At 43.4% G+C, this 19,724-nt stretch overlaps 1 protein-coding gene across 6 annotated transcripts; it reads left to right on the plus strand.

The window, feature by feature from the left end:
- Positions 1-1,553: 1,553 nt before the first annotated feature.
- LOC109928792 (zinc finger protein 239-like) lies at positions 1,554-19,724 on the plus strand. 6 transcript variants are annotated; one of them, XM_048616839.1, is made up of 4 exons: positions 1,554-2,387; positions 2,489-2,539; positions 4,806-4,891; positions 14,754-19,718. In XM_048616839.1, exon 4 carries the CDS (start codon positions 15,181-15,183, stop codon positions 15,895-15,897), a length of 717 nt encoding a protein of 238 aa, XP_048472796.1. In that variant the 5' UTR covers positions 1,554-2,387; positions 2,489-2,539; positions 4,806-4,891; positions 14,754-15,180; the 3' UTR covers positions 15,898-19,718. The 6 variants fall into 6 exon arrangements, with proteins under 6 accessions (XP_048472796.1, XP_048472795.1, XP_048472793.1 ...); XM_048616838.1 differs by lacking the exon at positions 4,806-4,891 and having other exon boundaries at positions 1,554-1,875; positions 2,324-2,387; XM_048616836.1 differs by lacking the exon at positions 4,806-4,891.

A 19,724-nucleotide genomic window follows, 5' to 3' on the forward strand; every position in this document is an offset into this window, starting at 1 on the left:
CTGTGGTTGCAGGGAAAAGTGCCAGGGTGGGGCTAGTGTGGAGCAGAGGAGGGAGTCATGGAGAGAGCGGTGGGGAGGGAAATATACCCTTGGTAGTGGGGTCAGATTGGAGGTGGCGGAAGTGGCGGAGAATGATGCATTGACCTCCAATTTCTTTATCTGGACCAAGGACTGAGTGAAGGACAGGAGTTTCAGCAGCAGTGAGGGAGATATATTCGAATCTGACAGACCCCTATTCCCAATTCCTTCGCCTCCACCGCATCTGCTTCCAAGATGAGGCGTTCCACTCCTGGACATACCAGATGTCCTCGTTTTTCAAGGACCTCAATTTCCCCTTCACAGTGGTCGAAAACGCCCTCGACCGCATCTGTTCTGTTTCCTGCACCTCAGTCCTCACACCCCCTCCCCGCAATAAAAACAAAGACATAATTCCCCTTGTCCTCTCGTATCATCCCACCAACCTCCGGATTCAACGCATCATTCTCCGCCACCTCTAATCTGACCCCACTACGAAGGATATATTTCCCTCCCCACCCTTATCTGCCTTCCGGAGGGACTGCTCTCTCCGTGACTCCCTCCTCCGCTCCACACTAACCCCACCACCGCTGGCACTTTTCCCTGCAACCACAGCAGGTGCTACACGTGCCCCTACACCTCGCCCCTCACCTCCATCCCAGGCCCCAGAAAACCTTCCACGTTAAGCAGATGTTCACCTGCATATCCACTAATGTGGTATATTGTAGCCGCTGTTCCCGATTCCTCTACATCGGGGAAACCAAGCGAAGGCTCGGAGACTACTTTGTACAGCACCTACACTTGGTTTGTGACAAACGACAACACCTTCCAGTCACAAACCACGTCAACTTCCCCTCCTTGGACAACATGTCCATCCTGGGCCTCCTCCAGTGCCACATCGATGCCACCCGGAGGCTGGAGGAACAGCACCTCCTATTCCGCCTTGGAAGCCTACAACCCAATGGTCTCAATTCGGACTTTACAAGCTTCAAAATTGCCCCACCCCCAACCTCATCCCAAGACCAACCCCACCCTCTCGTCCCTGCCTTCTTGACCTGTCCGTCTTCTCTCCACCTATCTGCTCCACTATTCACCTTCTATCATCGCCTCCCTCTCTCTCTCTATTTATTTCAGAGTCCCTTCCCCTCCCCTATTTCTGAAGAAACGTCAGCTTTCCTGCTCCTCTGATGCTGCCTGGCCTGCTGTGTTCCTCCAGCTCTACACCTTGTTATCTCTGACTCAGACTTTTATATTTTCACTTCATAGCCTTGATAAAACAGTCGGTCACCAGCTATAGTAAAGAAATGTAGAACGTAGCGACATAATCCATTTGACCATGTTGATGAAGCGAAGAAGCGGAAGAAAGGGAGTGCAGGGTTAGGCATGAGCCTGAAGGTGGGAAATGGCTGCAGCAGGAATTGGGTTCGAGGTGGGGGAAAGGAAAAGATCCCTTTACCGCCACCAGGGGCGCACCTTCAATTCCAGCACCGCCCACGCGACAGCTGTTCGGCTCGCGCACTTTCAGATTTGAACTCCCGAACGTTGGACGCCAATTGACTTTGAGCGGGGTAGAACTGCAATTCCCGTCAGGCGCCGCGGGCTGATTTCCCACAGACTCCACACTGCCACGGCGCGGGCTTTGCATGCAGCATAGGCCATGTAGTTCGGAGCGGGATTGTGAAGGGTTTGGGTGAATTGAGCTGAGTCCTTGTGGAGGTTTTAAACAACCTCAGTGAAGGGGGAAGCTTTCTGGGCTTGGGGTTGTAATTCAGTTAATGTTTGAGGAGATGGATTGTCTCCCTCCATCAAACACAGGAAGGCACTTCCAGAGAAAACCTCCCCAACATTTTCTCACCAAATGTGAGTTTTTACTGCAATGTCCAAGATATTTCTGAAGATGTTGGGTTTTCACAAGATTTTGGGACAGACTTGATAAACGTTGGCATCTTTTCTTCCATTAGAGATATTACTGTCTCAATATAAAACATTTAAGCACTAATTATAGGAATATTTCTGTGAGGAAGGAGTGGAAAATTTGGATTATTTTGTGTGAAACCCGCTCTAATGGTCACTGTGATGTGGAAGTTGTGGCCACAGCTTTTATAGAGACATAGTCAGTGTCCAACGTCTATTGTCGTCCCATCAGATAAATTACATCCCCATGTTAGTGGCTCATTAAAAACCAACGATCTGTTGATGAGTTTTTACAGTCAACGTGTCCTTTTGACTATCTCGGTAATTTCAGCAGCAAGGTGGGGGTTTCAAGCTGTGGGCTCGGAGCTGAATCCCTGGTTGGTTTGGTCTCCAGGTACAGAGCGTGGCGGGAAAGAGTGCACCACAATCCTGGATTTTACGTCTCGGACTTGAGAAGGGTACACACATTCTTAACTCAGCTCATGGATAACTATTGTTCTGTATTATTCAGAGTCTGGTATTTTCAATATTGGTATTTACTTTTGTGCTTTCTGTTTAGGTCAGTTTTTCAGAATCGAGAAACATTTTCACGTTTGGAGTTCGTTGGATGGTGAGTCTTGTTAATCAAATCTAAAATATTTCCTAACACGTGCAAAAGATTTGCTGTTCTTTACTGATCTGAAACCTCAACTTATGGACTTGTCCATTAGAGACCTTGGTACAGAGGTGTTTTCAATTCTATAGTTCACCTCAATAATTCCCTCTGCATCTCTTGTGGATCACCCCGGCCATTCCTATTCTCAACACGTACCAAAAAATTAATCATGTGATCTTCACAAATTCCCACGATCTCCTTCCCACTGAGTCTGTCACTTTCCCCTCCCCCTTATTTCCTCTGAGCTCTAGTGAACGCAATGATTTCTTTTGACCCTCCATTACCCCGCCGCGTGCACGAGAACATGTTCGAACAGATGTCGCAATGAGCACGCGCCTGGAATCCCTGATTATCCAATTAGAGTGTTTTAGCCGAGTTTCAGGACACTGAAAGGTGAACCAATCAGACAGTGAAAATACGTCCACTCAAATTGATTCAAGGAATGAAATTTCGTCAATACTTATTACAAAACCAATCACTGATTCAGAGAATACTGAGGAAAAAATCTGTCAAATCCTTCTCGCTTTTATTTGGACTGCAATATAGTTTGAATAATCCAGAGCATTCATTTTAAGAGCCCTCACAAGACTATATAAAGTCATTGGACACTGTTTAAAAGTTTTCCTGCACATGAATATCAATGCACGGGAGCCCATGTAACTGTAAATCAGCTTGTGAATTAATTTGTTCAATATAGTCTTCTCAACAATGTCTATGAAGTAGAAATTGCTGTTAAATTTGTTTTGATCTTTGAAGACTTCATTGCAATTGTATCTCTTTTCTTGATTCAACAAGATAACAATGGTTCAGTCAGGCATTTTGTTTTGTCTTGTAGTCAACTTTAGTTGCATTTGGGAACCTTTGTGGATCTAGCAGTTCAGGTGTCTCTCACCCTGATTTGGGTGTAATAATACATGGACATTGAAACTGCAGTCCTAACTGGATATATTACATGGCTGTTCATAAAGTGGTATCAGTTCCAGTTCTTCTATTTTGTGGGACTTAGAGTTCTACAATAGAACATTTGAGAATGTCTTGATCACTCCTACTTAATGGATGTTGCGCAGCAGTTAGTTACAGAGGTACAAATGCTGGCAGGAATTTCTGTATTGAGGACAGTTTACAACTCTTTATGAAGGAATTGAACGGAAATGGATTTGGAGGAGTCCTGATAAATGGTAATTTATATCTCCGAGTTGAAAAAATAGTGTTTGTTCTAAACATACATAGCCTGGTTAAAAACTGGATCAGTTTATCAAGGCAAGTTTAAAGCAGTTCTTGTGAGACAAAGGTACGAGCGGTGATTTTCAGCTTCAGTGATTCTGTGTTGTGATAGTTTAGAACTAATGCCAAATATGAATATTACCTCCAATGATTCTGTTATTCTTTGTAACATAAGAAACTAAATGTGGATAACATAATAACATCCAAAGGACGTTTATGAAAGCTCACTAATATATAAAAAAATTACACCCACAGTACATCAGTTTCTGCACTAAAGTTAAGTTGTTAAGTTATACTGAATAGCATGATTCTATTAAGGTGTCATGCTTAAGGTGTAAGGCTTCTGGGGCCTTTAAGTCACAGGTTACATGCTGTAATATAGTGATAATATCAAGAACACATTTTCATACTGTCATACTGTATCTTTTTGAAGATATACTGACATACTGCAGTGAGACATGACCATCCCCTTTTTCCAAAGATAAGAAATTATCCCATAGAGATATACAAAGTTGCCCATAGGTATCTATTGTAAAGTTGACAATTATATAAACAAATAAAACAGAGTTTACAGGATGATAATCTGAACTTTAATGGTTTTGAGGGCTGACAACTAATTCTGATCATATTCCCAAGTTATGTGCTATTTTCTTTTGAGTTGGTTTGCCAACTTGGATTTCTTGCTTACTGGTTGCTGTCACTCAACATGACTGCATAATCATCATTGCTGAAGTTTTCTTCCTCATTTTCTTCATATATGATTGGTGTGCTGTATATTGCTCAGAGCTGGCTTCTATTCCTTTACAATATAGCACCACGATAAGTAATGATCTTGAATGATTGATTGGGTGGTTGCATTTTGTTGAAACGTTTGCTACTATATAAGTATTTGTTTTTGAATTTTTAACTTATACTTTCAGTACAATGTTCAGTTTTTTGGTAGTTCTGTATCTGATCATTGCCTATGTATGTCTTTCTGTCTCCTTTGTCTTCAAAGAAGAATGTCCTGTGCCTTGGAATCCTTAGGCAGTTGTTGCTGAACAAGATTGTTTGCACTTGCCTTCTGGGTATATGTTGAGTTAGGTTAGTAATCCCTTCTTCATACTGAAATGCAATATGGAAATTTTGTTCTGTTGCTTGACTATTAATAATCATTGATTTGATAGAATGTACCATCTGTTCTGCTAGACACTTTGTGCATAATTAGTGAGTGATGCAATATGAATCATTCCAAACTTTTGGTTTGCCAGTGAATTGTGGCCCGTCATGAAACACTATCCGTTCAGGAATATTTGATCTGACTTATTTCTTGTCGAGTGTATTTTATTACAAAATACAGTGAAAAGTGTATTTTCTCCACTCTCCGGCGCCATCTTAAAACACAGAAAAACTCCAAAACATAGAATTTAAAGGTAGAAAAATAAAGAAATAAAGAAGTATTCAACTTTATAGTCCTTCCTGTTAAGTGCTCCATCATGGGCCATGGGTCTGGTAGACAGGTCCAAGTCCCCTTTGCTGTGCTGCTGCCACTAGAATGAAAGTCACCACTCATCAGCGCCATCTTGCCTCCACCGAAGCCCTTGCCACTATGACACCTCAATGGATGTCGCCAATGCAGACGCCACTGATGCCGATGGGTACTATGCTCGTCCAAACCCAACTGCGCCAGCACCATGAAACCGTTTCATGCCCATCTAGCTGATGCCGCCAGGTCTTGTACTGGGCCCAAACTCACCACCACCACAACCGCCATGAATCATTGCTAGGACTGCCTTGATGATGCAGAAGCCGTGGGGAACCCAAATATGCTTCTGATGCCGCTGCCATGAGTCTGCGTTGTTGGGCTTGCTTGAGTCTACGCTGCTAGGCCCACTCACTGCCGCTGATTGTTTGGTGCCATTGTTGCGACCAAGCTCCTGAACAAGAGATAAGTTCATAAAAAAGAAAAAAAAATTGAGAAAAGAGACCAAAGAAAAGGAACAAAATGGAAAGCAGATGACCCCCAGGCTCAGAAGCCCTACTCCACCAGCATCTTAGCAGAACACTGGAGAAACTGAAAACAGAAGTCATCATGCAAGTGCCAGTCACATTTGTGGCTAATTTGTTGAACAGTGGGAAATTTAGCGAAATAATCCATCACAAGGATGTAATCTTCCCCATGCATTGTGGTTTGAATCTCTCAAATCATGATCAGACTGTGCATTCTGGTAGTTCACCTATTGCTGGACCATTGATATCTAGAAGAAAGATGATGTCAGGAAACCAAGATGAGCTTGCATATTGGCATTGCCATGTGATTCTGCCAATGCATATTTATCAGCTGAACCAAGGCCCCTGTCAAATTAGTTAAGTGAACAATCTGTGGATACATTCTAAATTTGTTTTTTTGTGTCTAATTACAGACTGTGTTTTCTAAAGGCGATGGAGTAGAAGTACAAAAGTTTGATGTTCCCAGTTTCAAATATATCTCCCTCACTGGCCAAAGGGTCTAAATAGAGGACAGGACCTGTCCCAGTTAAGGCTGAGGTCAGAAGTCAGATGACACCAGGTTATAATCCAACAGGTTTATTTGAAATCACAAGCACTGCTCCTTCATCAGGTGAAGTAAGAAAGAAGTACTCAAGCACAGAATTTATAATCAGAAAGATCAAAAGATCATCAGATCATCAAAAGGGTGTGAGTGGAGTGTCGACAAGCTGAATAAAATATCTCTGCAGGTGATCAAGAGTGTCAGACGGTGTGGGTAAAGTGTCAACAGCTGAATAACAAGTTAAGGGATGACCTGTAGTCCGATGAAATGAGGTCGAGAGATAATTACAGAAACTTAAAAATAAGGTAGTGCTGGAGACGAATGAAATGACTGGAGTAACGTGATAGGTATAAGAGTTGCATGCTGAGGGTCTAACCAACGTAACAAGTAATCCAAAACTATACAAACTAATTAAGGTAGAGAGATCATAAGTTATCAAGGTGATGGTGTCAAAACAGGACAGTAGGGAAGATTTTTACAGATAAACAACAGTATGGTGGGGTCACATGTAGTGCGACATGAACTCAAGATCACGGTTGAGGCTGTCTTCATGGGTACATAACTTGGCTATCAGTTTCTGCTTGGCGATTCTGCACTGTTGTGTATCTCGAAGGTCGCTTGGAGGACGCTTACCCGACGATCAGAGGCTGAATGTCCTTGACTGCTGAAGTGTTCCCCGACTGGGAGGGAACATTCCTGCCTGATGATTATTGTGCGGTGTCCATTCATCTGTTGTTATAGCGTCTGCATGGTCTCCCCAATATACCATGCCTCGTGGCATCCTTGCCTGCAGCGTATGAGGTAGACAATATTGGCCGAGTCACATGAGTCTCTGCCGTGTACATGGTAGGTGGTGCTTCCACATGTGACGGTTGTATCCATGTTGATGATCTGACTTGCATAGGTTGCCGATGCAGGGCTTTGTGGCGTTGTCCTGAAGGCTGGGTAGTTTGCTGCGGACGATGGTCTATTTAAAGTTTGGCGGTTGTTTGAAGGCAAGAAGTAGAGGCGTAGGGATGATCTTGGTGAGATGTTTGTCACTGATGACATGTTGAAAGCTGCGAAGAACATGGCGTAGTTTCTCCACTCGAGGGAAGCACTGGAGGACAAAAGGTACTCTATTGGTTGTGTCCTGTATCTGTCTTCTGAGGACATCGTTGCAGTTTTTTGTTGTGGCATGTCAGAACTGGCGATCGATCAGTTGAGCATCGTTCCCCGTTCTTATCAGGGCATCGTTCAGAATATTCAGTTAAGGTTGGTGATATAAAGTGCCCCACTAGCCCAGTTCTGATCACTGGAAGAGAGAAGGGAGACCTCCAGGTGACTAAAGGCCGAGGTACAACAACAAATCTGTGACATAAAGAACAGGCAGTGGGTGGAGAAAGCACTAGAGGCCCAATGAATGCTGACAACCATGATGTGCAATGTTTCTTCTGTGCTGTCAAGACCACTTACAGCCCAAACATCAAAAGCAAACTCCACTGCCAGCCAAGAATGGACTTACTGTTATCAAAGACAGAGAAGCCACCAAACAATGCTGGGGGGAGCACTTCAGAGATCTCCTCAACCCAGGGCTCTGTAGTTGATCTGAGCATTCTTGACTGCATCCCACAGCACGCTGCACGCCATGACCTCAGCAATACCCCCGTGCTGCACAAAGTAGAGAAGGCCATCCACCAGCTTAAGAACAACAAGGCAACTGGACCAGATGGTACCCCTGCTGAGGCATTGAAGTGCGGAGGCAAAGAGATCCTCTGCAGCTACCCCCCCATTGTCTGCCTTATCTTGAAGGAGGAGAGCATGTGGGACAGTTCTGAGATGCCACCGTCGTGAGCATTTTCAAAAAAAAGGATAAATCCAATTGTGGTAACGCAATAGTTGTTTTCTTGTATGATGTCACGCTATAGAAAATCACGCTATAAGGAAACTGCTATACCTGTATAGCAGAAAGTTCACATTGTCCAAACAGCGTCCACTATTCATCAATCACGTTACAGCCAATTCGCATTAATGAAACACACATTTAGAGCAGAACTACCTGTATATGGGAATCTCCCTGCTGTGGACCATTGGGAAAGTCATCACCAAGGTTCTCCTCAAACATCTCCTCCCCGTGGCTGAGGAACTGCTCCTGGAACCACAGTGCGGCTTCTGGTCACAGAGGGGCACAACAGACATGATTTTCACCACGCAAGAGCTGCAGGAGAAATTCAGAGAAAAGAATTACCCCTGTATATGGCCGCCTTTGACCTTACAAACGCATTTGACACCGTCAGGAAGCATTGTGGAGCTTCCTTCTCCACTTTAGCTGTACCATGAAGTTTGTCACCATCCTTCGCCTGCACCATGATGTCGTGGAAGTTGTGGTAATGAGAATTGGCTCCACCACCAACCCATTCCCCATTCTGACTGGGGTCAATCCGGGCTTTGTCTTTGCCCCAGTACTGTTCTTGATCTACCTTACTGCAATGCTTCACTTCACCGCTGACAAGCTCCCTGCTGGAATGGAGCTGACCTACAGAACCAGTGGGAAATTATTAAATCTTCAAGCCAAAGCCAAAGTCACCCCAATCAGTATCATTGAACAACAGTATGTGGTTGATGCTTACATGTGTGCAAACTCGGAGGACAAACTCTAGACCATCGTTAGCTCCTTTTACAGTGGCATGTGATAACATGTGTCTCACCTAAGACTAAGGTCCTGCATCAACATGACCTGGCAATGTCCATGGGGAGGTCTTTGAGAAAATTGACCACTTCCAATACCTCAGGAGTGTCCTGTTGATTAGAGCAGCTATTGATGAAGAGAGCCAGCACTGCCTCCAGTGTGCTAGTGCAGCCTTCGGCTGAAGAAAAGGCTGTTCAAAGATCAGACACCAAGGTCGTGGTATACAGTGCTGTGATGGTTCCTGCCCTCCTGTATAGCTCTGAGTCATAGACTGTCTACAGCAAGGTACCTTAAGGTGCTGGAGCAGTACCACTGCCTGCGCAAGACTCTGTGAATCTGCTGGAAGACTGACGCAATGATACTGGTTGGGGTGACTTTGGTTTTGGCTTGAAGGTGGTGGAGATTGAACAATTTCCCACTGGTTCTGTAGGTCAGCTCCATTCCAGCAGGGAGCTTGTCAGCGGTGAAGTGAAGCATTGCAGTGAGGTAGATCAAGAACAGTATTGGGGCGAAGACACAGCCCTGATTGACACCAGTCAGAATGGGGAATGGGTTGGTGGTGGAGCCATTCTCATTACCACAACTTCCATGACATCATGGAGCAGGCGAAGGATGGTGACAAACTTCATGATGCAGCTAAAGTGGAGAAGGAAGCTCCATAATGCTTCTTGGTTGATGGTGTCAAATGCGTTTGTAAGGTCAAAAGCGGCCATATACAGGGGTAGTTCTTTTCTCTGAATTTCTCCTGTAGCTGTTGCATGGTGAAAATCATGTCTGTCGTGCCCCTCTGTGACCAGAAGCTGCACTGTGGTTCCAGGAGCCTCCTTGACCTGTCCGAGTTCTCTCCCGCAGATCCGCTCCTCCCACCTCACTGACCAATCCCCACCACTGCCTACCTGCACTCACCTATCGCCATCCCACCTACCTTCCCCAGCCCCACCCCCACCTCCCTATTTATTTCAGAGTCCCCTTCCCCTCCTCCATTTCTGAAGAAGGATCCCGACCCGAAACGTCAGCTTTCCTGGTCTGCTGTATTCCTCCATCTCCTCAATTAGATGCTGTTTATTTTCCACATTTGCTGCTGCTAAGCTCATCGAGTCTAATTTCACTGAACTTCTCAGCAGCAAATACAGAAGGGCCCTGTATTTGGTGTAGTAGAGAGTTATGCGAACATCCCTACATTTGTTCACCCTGAGGCCTGGGCACTGGGAATGGTGACAAGTCCGCTGAGCCAGATTAAGCTGCAGCAAAGAACAGGATACTTGCTCGGTAGTTGATCAGCCCAGGGATGAGGTAGTAGGCAGAGCCAGGAGCGAAGCGGCAGCATGTTGCCAGAGGTCTGGGGTCACATGTAGGCAATGTAGTTGATTCTCAACTCTTCTGTGAGCAACGTAAGGATAGGCAATAAAATGTTGGCCTAGCCGGTGACATCCATATCCTATGAGAAAATAAAGAAGAACTCTTGAAAGTCTGGACCTCTCATGTTCCCTTCCATTCTCATTCTGTTTCCTCCCTCCATCCCTCCCACATTGTTTCTCTCTGTGTCACAGCTGGAGACTCTGAGCCTTATGTTGGTTCTTTTATTCTGTGTGATTTACAGAGTTCTACAATTGAACATTTGAGGATTACCTTTTCACTCCCACATCATTGATGCTGCATGAGAGTTAGTTACAGAAATACAAATATGTGCAGGAATTTCAGTTGTTTGTAATGATGTCAGCAGCTCTATTCATGACAGTTTTACAACTTTGAGTACAAGAGTTGAACCGAAATGAATTTGCAGAGATCTTCATAAATAGTTGTTTATGTCTATGAATCTAAGGGTTGGTGTTTCTGTAAACAGCCAAAACAATCTAGTTGCAAACTGTAGCAATTCATTAATTTATCAGGGCTGCTTAAAACAGTTCTAGAGAAGCAGTGGTGTTAGCAGTCACTTGGAGCTTCAACTGTGTCATTGAAGGTGGGTGTTCATGCTGTCACCAATATATCTATTGCCTGAACTCAGTCCCCAGCAACCTGATTAAATGGAAAAACTGTGACTACTTCCTATGTTTGTTTACTGTGACTAGTGACAACACTGTTTCTTTTCTCCAGAATGTGGAGTAAAAGTATAAAAGTTTGAGGCTTCTAGTTTGAATCTATCTTCTTCACCGATGTTGAAGATCCTGTTCTTCATTTCATCCCTGTCCCAGTTAAGATTGGAGATCTGAGGTGCACCGCTCCATGGCATGGTTCTCAAATCATTTCTGTCCCTTTTGAAGCGGTCTGCTTGCTATTCCTTTATGACTTACTTTCTATTTTGTCCACTGGTGAGTGACGTTTCTTTCTGACTTGATTAAAATGGGAGAGGTTGCAGGAAAACCTCTGTAAATCTAAGATTATGGAGCAGATTTTCACCAGAACAGGGAACCTTGTCATTGGAGCAAAAATGCCAAAAAAACAGATGTCTGGCCCCCAAGTGGATTGTTTCCCATTTCCACGGACAAATCTGGGGATGTCCTTGGGTTTGCATATGCAATTCTGAGACAGCTGGCCATTTAAGTTAGCCACCGTGTCCATTTCAATCACATTTTGGTATCCTCACTGTTTGTTTGGAACCCAATGCATAGGGCATACTAGAGGTCTATTCTTTGCAATTTCCTTTTGGATAGCTGAAGTATCCACCGGATCTGATCCTGGAACACTTTTAGGAGCGGTTCGGTGCCCTTTGGGCTTGTTGAAAATGAACATGCTTGTTCATAAACTGTAGATACATTGTGGATACATTGCAGCTATCAAAGCTGTTTAAGAACTGTCATAGCTCTGAAGGATCTGACAAGCATTCAAAAGGACTGTCAAGTTCCCAAGATTGTCAAAGAAAATTGTCAAGAATATTGAGGCATTTAAAACTTCAGACCTATTAGTATTTTTAAAAAAGGGTCTCAACAGTTCTTTTAAAAAAGTAATGAATGCTTTTCATTTCAGCCTGATGATATAAGCCTGAGAAATTTCATTACTGATTAGTGATGAATGCTTGATTTTGCACGATTCCATGATCACTGTGATGCTTTTCATTTCAGTTTCATTGACTGCTGTAAATGTCGTCAGACTTTCTGTGGGACAATGACTTACAATTTTTGTTGCACTTGTATGAAATCATTGTTGTTAAAAGGATTTATCTGGTCGAAGGAAGTACAAGTGGTTTTTATAGAATCCCTACAGTGTGGAAACAGGCCATTTGGCCCAACAGGTCCACACCAACTCTCCAAAGAGCATCCCACCCTATCCCTGTAACCCTGCATTTTCCATGGCTAATCCACCTAATTTTCACATCCCTTGACACTGTGGGCAATTTAGCATGGCCAATCCACCTAACCTGCACATCTTTGGACTGTGGGAGGAAACTGGAGCACCTGGTGGAAACCCCCACAGACACAGGGAGAATGTGCAAACTCATGCAGACAGTTGCCCAAGTCTGGAATTGAACCTGGGTCCCTGGCACTGTGCTAACCACTGAGCCACCATGCCACGTGGATGTGTAATTTTACTCAATATACCAAAGCCTGCATTTTAAAAAATAACTACTTTTTACAGAGGCCTGCTCATTTCTGATGCTGGGTGCTTAATGAAAGGGTAAAAGGTGGTAGATGAGGCCACGGTTATATATTGGTATGATGGTGTGAGTACAGTGCAGTAAGTTAGCATGAAGGGCTTGGGGACGATGCAGTGGGTACAGGTATTAGATGAAGTGGGTTAGCATGGATATGGCATGGGAGATGCAGAGTTTCTGAGGATCCTTACTGATTTCCTATTATTGAGTTTATGTATGTGTTTTGGGAGCTGGTTAATATCCTGTGGACTGTGAATGATCAGTTCTCTCTATGTTGAAAGCAGGACAATATTTGGGTTTTTAAGATCGCCTGGAAGGTTTCAAGTTTTTTTTCATTCTATGCAGCAAATTTCAAAATTTATTAAATGCACCTTAATAATATGGAGTCTTTAAGTTGAACAGCAGGGATATCTTCAAGAGAAACTAGACAACACATGAGGGAGAAAGGAATAGATGGCTCTGCTGCAGGTAAGATGATGAGGGTTGAGCGGAGGTTCATGTGAAGCATAAACGTCAGTATGGACCACTGGGCTTAATGGTCTGGTTTTCACTGTAATTCTATGTATGTAACTTTTTGTGGTTGGATTTGAACTCTCAATCCCTGGATTGTTAATCCAACTCCATAGTAATTCAGCTGCCACTCCTGAAGACACACTTTTGGAAGTATCTTTCATTACCTTCTTTAAAGATTTAACCCAAAGGTATTGGCCTTTCTCTAATTTTCCAGGATAAGTCAGAACTCTTCAATTAGCTACACTGAAACAATAACCGAAATAACTGTCCCACCCATCCCACCAACCACTCCCTACTTGCACTCACCTATCACCATCCCACCTACCTTCCTCAGCCCCACCCCTCCTCTCTCTATGTATTTCCCCCCTCCCCATTTCTGAAGAAGGGTCTGGACCCGAAACGTCAAATTTCCTGCTCCTCTGATGCCGCCTGGTCTGCTGTGTTCCTCCAGCCCCACACTGTTATTTCTGGAGCAACATGAGTTTCCTGAAACATTTGGATTGGCTGTTAAAGATGTCAGAGAGCCCACCCACTGTGCCCATTCCCACCTCTTCCTCTTCCAGAGCTGGTTCACTTCCTATAGGGACTGAAAACCAAGTGAGGAGGTGGTGAGTGAAGGAGCAGCTTTTATACAAATCGTATCCCATAATATCCACACTAACCTTCAGGCAGTCTGACTATCCTGTGGGCAAAATTAGGGGTGGAAATCCCCCTTATGCTGTGTGAGAAGATCCAGCTGAGAGAGCTGTTTATTCGGTGCTTTGTGCCGAACTGTTTGACTGGAGCCGTGTGTTTATTGGAAGCATTTCCCTTCTGATTTCCAGGCTGAGTTTTGTTGATGGTTCATTCCTGAACATGAGAGGGTGAGGCGCAGAATGTCTGAAGATTCTCACTGGTTTCCTGTTGAGTTGTGTGTGTGTGTGTGTCGGAAGCTGTTTATTATCCCGTGGACTTTAATTTTTACAGTTCCTCTGAGAGAATGTTGCCCTTTTCGAGTAGAAATGAGGGACTGCTCCTTCTTTAGAAGATTGAGGGTTTTTTTTTCAAAATATGTGGTGCATGCTAACATGAGTAAGATATTTTGTTCTTTGAGCGTGTTCTACTATTCAGTAAGATCACATTGCGTGTAACTCCATATTCCTGAACCTTTCCAAAAGCCTGGGCTTGGATTTGTTAATTTTATCCAGTATTGTGGCTGGTAGCTAAATTTACGATGTGCAGTCTGAGTGAGTGCAGTGTTGCTAATTTCCCAGGATAAAACGGAACCTTTTAATCAGCTGCACTGAAGCAGTATTTTCCTCAGCTTCTTGCACTTCTTGTCCAGTGTGCTTTCCTCCAATATTTTTGAAAAACAAGGGAGAAATTTCAAAGTCTCCACTGAATTAATATTTCTCATCGGTCCAGTGCCCCTGTTGGAAACAGGTCCTGTGACATTTCAGTGAGGAAAAAGAAAGATCTTGTATCTGATTCCACCCACTTCCCCACCACCACCACCACCACACTCTCTTCCCACACACGCGCACGCACACACACGAACAGCGGACAGGCACTCACTGTGGAACAGTCTCTAAATGAGGAGTCGGCTCCTTCAGCAAAGGAGAGGAGGAAGGTATAGGAACTCATGTTTCCTTTTCCTGTTTTGCAGAAGGATTGCACCGTACACCAGAGAATACAGAGAGGATAGACACTGCAGGTAGATCCTGATCATCACCCAAGGAACAACTGCACAACTGTGGGAACATATCCAGTCCCTTTGCAGCATTGCTCAACACTGAGAAATTGGGAATTGGTTTGGGTCACAGGGGTTTGACATATCACCAGAACTGGTCAGTGGTATGGAGCATTCCATCAGAACCAACCTTTTCAAGGGTTCAGCTGTGAGTGATCAGTCAGGTTGAGACTGGGAAAAAGTGTGAATGGGCTCCACGTGTGGTGAGAGCTTCAATCATTTATTGAACCCCGTGAACCATGATTCATTCCTGTAGGTGAGAGGCTGTTCATGTGTGAGGTGGGCTCCACAGGCTCATAAGACCTTATAACACACAAAGTGCAGTTAACACAAGGCCAGTTCAATGGAAGATAAACCATTCAAGTGTGAGGTATGCAACAAATCATTCTCATGCTCATCTCACTTCCTCGTACACCAACGCACTCACACGGGTGAGAAACCATTTACCTGTGATGTTTGTGACAAATCATTCTCGCAGTCAGTGACCCTCCGTGTTCACCAACGTATTCACACTGGGGAGAAGCCATTCAGATGTGAGGTATGTGACAAAGCCTTCACACAGTTATCAAGCCTCCTGGTCCATCAAACCATCCACACAGGGGAGAAACCCTTCAAATGTGAGGTTTGTGATAAAGCTTTTCCAACATCAACAAGGCTTCTGGAACACCAGAGCATCCATACAGGGGAGAAACCCTTCAGGTGTCAGGTGTGTAACAAATCATTCTCGCGCTCCTCTCACTTCCGAACACATCAACGCATTCACACTGGGGTGAAACCATTCAAGTGTGAAGTCTGCAAGAAATCATTCTCTCAGTCATCGACCCTACGTGAACACCAACGCCTTCACACTGGGGAGAAGCCCTTCAAATGTGAGGTGTGTAATAAGGGATTTGCTCAGCTGCCAGGCTTGGTGAGTCACCGCCGCGTACACACAGGGGAGAAGAAAATATTCACGTGTGAAGTGTGTAATAAGGAGTTTGAACAGTTGTGGGGAATGTTGGATCACCGTCGCATTCACACAGTCAATAATGCTCCTGAGAAACTGACACACTCACGTTGAGGAAAAGTTGTGAGGTCTGTGATGAAGGCTTCACAAGAAAGACACCCTTTCTGATACACCAGCTGTTTCATGCAGATGAGAAATCATTGACTTGGGAGATGTGTGACTGAGTCTTCACTCTTAGCAACACTCATGAATCACCAATGCATTCTTACAGGCAAGAAGCTGTTTTAGTGTGAATTTCTTAACAAGGGCTTTGCACAATCTCATCAGGCCTGATGTATCATTGGCATACTCACACTGAAGAGAAACTATTCAGATAAAGTGTGTAACAAATCCTTGACAAGCTCATTGAAGCTTCCTGACTATGAGAAAATCAACACGGTGAGAAACCATCCAAGTGTGAATTTTAAGATAAAGTCCTCCTGAAGTTTTCAACCATCATAAGATACCAAAGGACCCCCACAGGAGAAAAAATAATTTATGTGCAAGAGTATGACAAGGCATTCACAAAGTCAGTGTGCTTCCTGGTCCATGAATGCACACACATGGGGAGAAACTCTATTGGTGTCAGTTCCGTAATAAAGTCTTCACACAGTTGTTCGACCTACTGGAACATCAGTGAACCTGCACAAGATACTTTTCTGCTACGATGTGTACCAGTATTTTTCCCCTACTCCCATAGACTGATGAAGAACCTTGCCAGCATCCAAAGCAAAGTAGCTGCATGATTGAGGCCACGTGCTCAAACATTCTTTGCCTCCACCACCTCGCTACAACAGCAGTGTGTACCATCTATAGGATGCACTGGACAGGTTCACCAAGGTTCCTTAGACAGCACCTTCCAAACCCACGACCACTACCATCTAGAAGGACCTTGAAACATTACCACCTGCAGTTTCCCCTGTGAGTTATGGGGAGGCATTAGCGTAGTTGTAATGTCACTGGACTAGTGATCCAATACCTCAGGCTAATGTCCTGGGACCAGGGTTTGAATCCCAACATGGCAGATGGTGAAATTCGAATTCAGTAAAAATCTGGAATTTAAAGTGGCAGCGATTGTTGTAAAAACCAACCAGTTTACTAATTTCATTGAGGGAAGCAAACTACCATCCGAACCAGTCTGGTCTGGCATACACATGATTGATACACAACCACACAGTGGCTGGTTCTTAACTGTCTTCTGGGCAATTAGACATAAGCAATAAGTGCTGGCTAAGCCAGTCACACTTTCCCATCAAAGAATAAAAATAAACCTTCCAAAGCCACTCGCCATCTTGACTTGGAAATATATCACTGGGTCAAAATCCTGCAATTTCCTTCCGAATGGCATTGTGGGGATACATTCACCATCTGGACTGCAGTGGTTCAAGAAAGCACCATCACCTTCTCAGTCCATGATAGGCAATAGATGCTGGTTCAGCCAATGAACGAACAGAAAAAAACACTTCTTGTTATAGTTAGTTTCTGTTATTTTATGACTTGCTAAGATACAAGGAAATTTTATAGTATCATTCTTGCCTATTTGTATAGAATAGGGGAATGTATGTTGTCATGTCCTCATTGTCTCAGTTTTGTTTAATTGGTGAGAGTTTCTCATTAAGTCAAACTACTGATTTTTTTTTTTAAAGACCATTTGTTAGGTGATGTTTTTGCTCTCTCTGGTTGTGGGTGCTTGGAATGTGTTATTCACCTTGAAAGCAAGGTTGCTTGTAAACTTAAACTTATAAAATTAACACAGAAGATCACAACGTACTATTACAAAGTAGGTAGCAGTTAAAAACTGTGTTTATAAAGTATGTGCATCATAAGCAGTCTATAAAAATCAGATATTCTTATACTTTCAGTTTTGAGGTATAAAAGCTTTAAAAGAATTATACAGTTGCAAACTTAACTAATACTAAGAATCCATTTAGCCAGTTATTATTGTTTCTCTTCTGAAGGACTACGATTTAAAACCAAGCTAATAAAGAATAGAGCTGTACTTTCCTTGTATAAATCCCTTCCTCTGTTCATAACACCAGGTTGTGGATAAGGGTTGTAATGACATTTGAATGTAAGCTTGCCCATTAACCTTGAAGATTGCAAATTCTCCCAATGTGGCTCTGTAGGATAGAAGTAAGTTAAACAGAGACCTGTCAGCATTTGATCAGTAATTAATTCATGAGTGTGTTACTTGTATTCTGTTTAAAACTCCATGGTGCATTTCGCTGTCAATTGAAGCTCCGAAGAGTCACCTGATATTGAAGAACTAAAGTTTTCTGATGAAGGGTCTAGGCCCGAAACGTCAGCCTTCCTGCTCCTATGATGCTGCTTGGCCTGCTGTGTTCATCCAGCTCTACACCTTGTTATCTCAGATTTTCCAGCATCTGCAGTTCCTACTATCTCTAAAGTTTACATACACTGTTTTGTGCTCAACTATAGTTTATTATTAATTTAGTCAATTAATGTACTGATTAAAACTAAACTAAACTAATCATGAACCATCAATTTCGCTGCACTTTGGCTAAGAAGGCAATCAAATACTCAGTTGAAAAAGGGGCTCCAGCCACTGATTTTCCAGCACAAGCACCCGACCGGGGGGAGGAGGAGCCGTTAGTAATGGAGGAACTTCAGTTATCCTGTGAAACTCTGGTCTATGGAGGAGGAGAATCAGCTAGGAGTCCAATTTCTCATCAGTGAGCCCAGCTGGGAAATCAGTGGGAGGGCGGGATGTGTCTTGGCTGTGACAGTCTCTGTTGTCTCACAACATTCACTGTCTGGCTCTCCACATGCTGAATGGCCACTCGAACAGAGCACTAGAGGCCGATCCATGTCTACAGACTGTCCTGTAGGTCAGTACCTTGAGGATTGGAGGGATTATCAGAGAACAACAACTTGTATTTCCAGAGCACCTTTAATATAGTAAAACATTCCAAAGTGTTTAATTAAGATGTACCCAGACAAAATTTAACACCAACAACAACCAATGCTGGAGATCACAGCAGGTCAGACAGCATCCATGGAGAGAGACCAAGCTAACGTTTCAAGTCCAGATGACTCTAGTATAGATGAAGGTTGTTTTCAGTACACCTTCCAGCATCTGCAGTAATTTGCTCCTAAGAGTTAATACAGAGACAGACAAGGAGGTTTTAGGAGGGGATGAACAAAAATATAGTCAAAGAGGTGAAATTTAAGGGGAATCTTGAAGGTGAAGAGATAAAGATGCAAAAAGGTTTACAGAATGCATTCTACAGATTTGTTTACATCCAAGAAGTATTTGCCACAATTACTTTTAACACAAGAGTGCTATTTGGAAGAGATTTGTGAGATTTGCATTAAAGATTTTATTGGTGTCTTTGACCCTCACCAGACATCAGAGGAAACACGTCAGGGTGGATCCTTTTCAATTATGACATATGAAACTGAGTCTTCACACACCTTGGACCACTTTTCAACTTGCTATCCACAGCATATTCTTTCTTTTCAGATAATCAATTCCTTTTTGAATGCCTCATTGAACTTGCTTCATTCACACTCTTACCATACACTGTGTGAAAAGACTTCTCCATTTCTCTGTTGCTTCTTTTACCAATCCCCTCCAGTCTGTGCCCTCTGGTTCTCCAGGACCACTATCCTGAGTATGTTGAGTGAAGGGGCTAAGTCTCTACAGACCTGAGCTCCTTCAGCCCATCAATATGTTGATGTAATAATGTTGTGATATATTCACCATACACTGTTCCAAGATTCATTTCATGTTGTGGGAAAGATCTTGAGTCATTTTCAAATGCTTTGTTATTTTAATTGATTCAAAGTTAGGTTTAAGTTGAGCATTTTTTGTCTGTTTTATCAATTATCTGTATACATTTGTAACTCACAATAAACTCACTTATAACTTCAACCTAAAT

Source organism: Rhincodon typus, chromosome 35, assembly GCF_021869965.1.
Source record: "Rhincodon typus isolate 14 chromosome 35, sRhiTyp1.1, whole genome shotgun sequence".
Taxonomy (NCBI): Eukaryota; Metazoa; Chordata; class Chondrichthyes; order Orectolobiformes; family Rhincodontidae; genus Rhincodon; species Rhincodon typus.

What these genes read in the sequence shown, in the direction of transcription:
- LOC109928792 (XM_048616839.1), top strand. Translation starts at nt 15,181, where the DNA reads ATGGAAGATAAACCATTCAAGTGTGAGGTATGCAACAAATCATTCTCA.